General features: G+C 57.4%; 1 protein-coding gene across 4 annotated transcripts in view; it reads left to right on the forward strand.

The window, feature by feature from the left end:
- LOC113208568 (tachykinin-like peptides receptor 99D) overlaps positions 1–3779 on the forward strand; it is a 136727-nt gene that overhangs the window by 114407 nt on the left and 18541 nt on the right. For all 4 annotated transcript variants that reach the window (XM_052270804.1, XM_052270801.1, XM_052270802.1 and 1 more), the window contains one exon: positions 2408–2604. In XM_052270804.1, coding sequence (XP_052126764.1) covers positions 2408–2604 — 197 coding nt within the window. The remainder of the gene's footprint in view (positions 1–2407; positions 2605–3779) is intronic.

The raw sequence follows: 3779 nt of genomic DNA on the forward strand, positions 1-3779 counted from the left end.
GGGGGGGGGAGGGGTGATCGAGTACGGCGAGCGGCCGATTTGCAATTTCATATTCTGTAGAAGACTTTTCGCTATGTAGCGCGTATAATGTATTCCTAAATTATCATAGGCAAGCATTTGAAACGCTCGGTGCGCGTCCAAGCAATATAGCGGGTGCCGGGCGGGCGGGATACTCGAATCCTAAGGTACCGAGCCTTTCTTGCCTACGATGTGAGTTGTGAGCAAAGTCTGACGACGTGTTGAAGGATGCGTTAATGGCGATATGGCGCCGAAAAGTGCTCGATCGCCCCCCCCCCCTCTCTCTCTCTCTCTCTCTCTCTCTCGCTCCACGCCCGCTTCCTCCCCCCTCTTACACTCGCCTCCTATACCTCGGGCCCGGGCGAGCGGAGAAGCGGGGTGCAGGGTGGTCGGGTTAGGGTTAGGCGTTCCAGCCCCTCGCCTACCTCACACCAGGGTGAGCGAGCCTGCGCCACGGCGTGCCGTGGCTGCGCTAAGCGTGGAAACGCGACCGATTCTTAACTGGATACGGCACTCGTGTCGCCTGTCGCCGCGCACTTTCTTGGAAGTTGCCGATATCTCGTGGGCGGGGGCGTGAGTCTTTCATCATACAGCAGACGGGTGCTGGTCGAGCAGGGCGGGGGCGGGGCTGCGCGACGGGATGAAAAGGCTCTATCGGCGGAGGGCTGGCGCGGAGCTGGTGGGGCCTCGCAGGCCGCCCGGGACGCGACGCGGGGCAGCGGGAGGCAGCCAAACTCGACCCCACGACGCCCACGCCCCATAGCGGAAGTAGCCTGCTGGTGCCTCTGTGCTACCGGAGAAAGTTGAGCTGCACTGCAAACACTCTGACGCGCGCTCTTGCCCTCCCTTCTTTGTCTTTAGATGGGGCGAGTCCACCGGGAGGCAAGGCACGGGCGGCCAGGTTTACCCTCGGCTTGGAGCACGCTTCTGGACGACGTTCCTCCTGACCCACCTCCTCCGCTCAAGTTCCGTGAATGTGGACCGTGGACGAGGCGATTGGAAACCCGGGATGGCGGGACCCGACGCCCCATTCTGCCCTCTCCCCAGTAATACTCACTGTGAAAATTAGGCGTAGTTTTATGGGGAAATTTTCCGTAAAGTGTATCGTAAAACTACGATTTGGAATTGTAAATTTACAAGCAATTCGTATCGACTTGGAAATTGATCGACAAGCAAAAATTATGGGCTGTCGCTCTCAATCGATTGGTTACGTTTATGTCCCACCCGCTATTCTTCTTCCTCCATTAGACGATACACATTATTTTTTTTCCGTCGAAGCACGACGGTTTTTGTGCTCTGAAATCAAAATATAATTGGCGTTTACATAACATCCTGTGTGTCGTACCGTTGACGGATTAGGCGAGCACGACCCGGGCGGGGCGTGACCGGGCTAACTAGAGCGGCCATTACCTCCCGGGGCGGGATGTCTCTGCCTATTCATCAGCCCCCCCCCCCCTTTCTTCTCTCTCTCTCTCTAACCCGCCCGCCGCCACCCCGCCAGCAGCGCCAGGCCGATCCGGCACCCAAGCAGAAACTGCTCTCCCGTCCCGTCAATCTGCACCGAGGCTTTGCACCATCTGGCAGAGGGCGGGCTCCAGAGGAGGAGAGCCCAGAGACTAACTTTTCGCTCTCCTATTCCGTTCGCCAGCCGAGCGGCCCAATCATGTGTGTGGTCCTCGGGGCACGTCCAAAAAATTATGTGGTTGGTCGTCAAAGCGCACGTGTTCACTACTTATTGGACCGCCCATATCTTTGAAGATGTTCTCGTTAGGTCATGATGTTCGTGAGCCACGCCTGGAGGTGCGGTCCTGGTTGAGTCCTGCTGGGCCTGTGCTCTCTTCACGCAAAAATGTATTTTCTCGAAAGGACTGCACTCTCGAAACTGAGTTCATGCACTTATTTCCAGGGGAAAATGCACTTGATTCAAGTAACTGCTTTTTGGAAAGTTTTAATTGAAAGTCCTGTCCCGTGTCGCGTGTTGCCTTTAGAAAGCTCTCCCTGCTCTATACTCTGGCTGACTGAACGACGACAGGCAAAGTGCTGGAGAGAGAAAAGGGGGGGGGGGGGGTCATGGGGGTTCCGCCCGTCACGTCACGCCGCTCCGCTCGTGTTAGTGTCGTGTCTACCGAATTATCGCTGATTTGCTCCATCGCGGCCCCACAGGGCCCCTCCCTTCACGCACGAGCACGCGCACGCCCGTACGTCCCGGAAGCGTCCGCATGGCTGCCTGCGGCGGCTGCGGGCTCCGCCACACCGCACTCCTCGATGTGAAAATAACTAATATACACCCTGACTGCTTCACCCAAAATACCTATAGCATCGATCCTATCTCGCAAATTTGTTGTTTCCATCGTAGTTTTACAAAGTTTGCTCTCTTTTTCTGCCTCAGGTTGTGAAGATGATGATCGTGGTGGTGACCATCTTTGGCGTGTGCTGGCTCCCCTTCCACCTGTACTTCATCATCACGTCGGAGATCCCCGAGATCACCAGCTCCGCCTACGTGCAGGAAGTGTACCTGGGCATCTACTGGCTGGCCATGAGCAACTCGATGTACAACCCCATCATCTACTGCTACATGAACTCGAGGTGGGTGGGTCTGCAAGAAGACGTTTGCAAGGCAAGACGTGCAAATACCATGTGACTTCAGAGGGGGGCGAGACAAATAAAATGGGGTCTCAAAAATCAGGACGGTCGTTAGCGGTCGTAAGAGTCCTTAGTAATATTTGTAACCCAGGGTAAAAAAATATCAAGGGGTCCCAATGACCGTCCTCATGGTTCTTTTGCGACCCCATGACTTTCTCCCCCCACCCCCTTCCCACCTGCGCCCCTAAAGTGACGGTGTGGGTACACGATCTCTTTGCCGGGCACCACTCGAGGCGTGCGCTGGCGCTCCACCCTATAGCAGTCTCTTTGGCGCAGGCGGCTAAGTGCGCCGTGATTGTGGTATGTGTTGGTGCTCCCTGTTCGGCCCCGCAGGGGTCCCTGCTACCGGCGCCTGGGGCGGAACCAGGGGCGGGGCGGGGCACTGACAAATGAATGTCACGGTTCGCAATGACGAATGGCCCCGGCCCGGGCAGAACTAACCACCTGGCCGCACCCGATGCGCCAAGTGCAACCCTCCCCCCCCCCCCCTATCCCACCCCTCACCAACCCTCTGATCTGGAACTCTGGCCACCGAGGTTAAAGAGGAAGAATTGTACCGCAGGATGCAATAATAATTGTAATAAAAGAGCGGGACAGGACACTGCGGATTTAGAGCCCCAGGCGCTTTGCAAACGTCACCGTGACGCGGCGAGCAAAAAACTAAGTAATTGGGATTAGGTGGCGGCGAGCGGGGAAAAGGTCTGCGGGGACCAACGTTTAAACTCCGCGGGTGGGGAAAAGTTGAGAGCCGTCGCCCCGCCGCGGCGAAGACAGCTGGAACTTTATTTTCCAGCGGCTGCTCCCCGGCTCTGCTTTCTCCCGAGCTCAGTCGCAATCTCAGAGAAGTGCGGGGATCGACTTCACGCGACAATAACTTTACCAACCTTACGCGCGCGGCGCGGTCCACGCTCTCTCCGCCCCTCGTCTCATCTCCCGCTCCTCACTCCCAACATCCCCTCTTCTTGTTCCCCCATATATCTCTATCGGCTGCTGAGGGTGTGCGGGGCGGGGCGGGCCTCGGCACCAGCGGGATGCCTGCAGGCAGCGGCGCTACCGGCTGCTGTGGTGATTTATGTGCGCGGGATCCATCACAGCTATGGAGCGGGGTGCGGCGGGGG

The sequence above is a fragment of the Frankliniella occidentalis genome, unplaced genomic scaffold (assembly GCF_000697945.3).
Source record: "Frankliniella occidentalis isolate FOCC.00 unplaced genomic scaffold, Focc_3.1 Scaffold139, whole genome shotgun sequence".
In the NCBI taxonomy this organism is placed as follows: domain Eukaryota; kingdom Metazoa; phylum Arthropoda; class Insecta; order Thysanoptera; family Thripidae; genus Frankliniella; species Frankliniella occidentalis.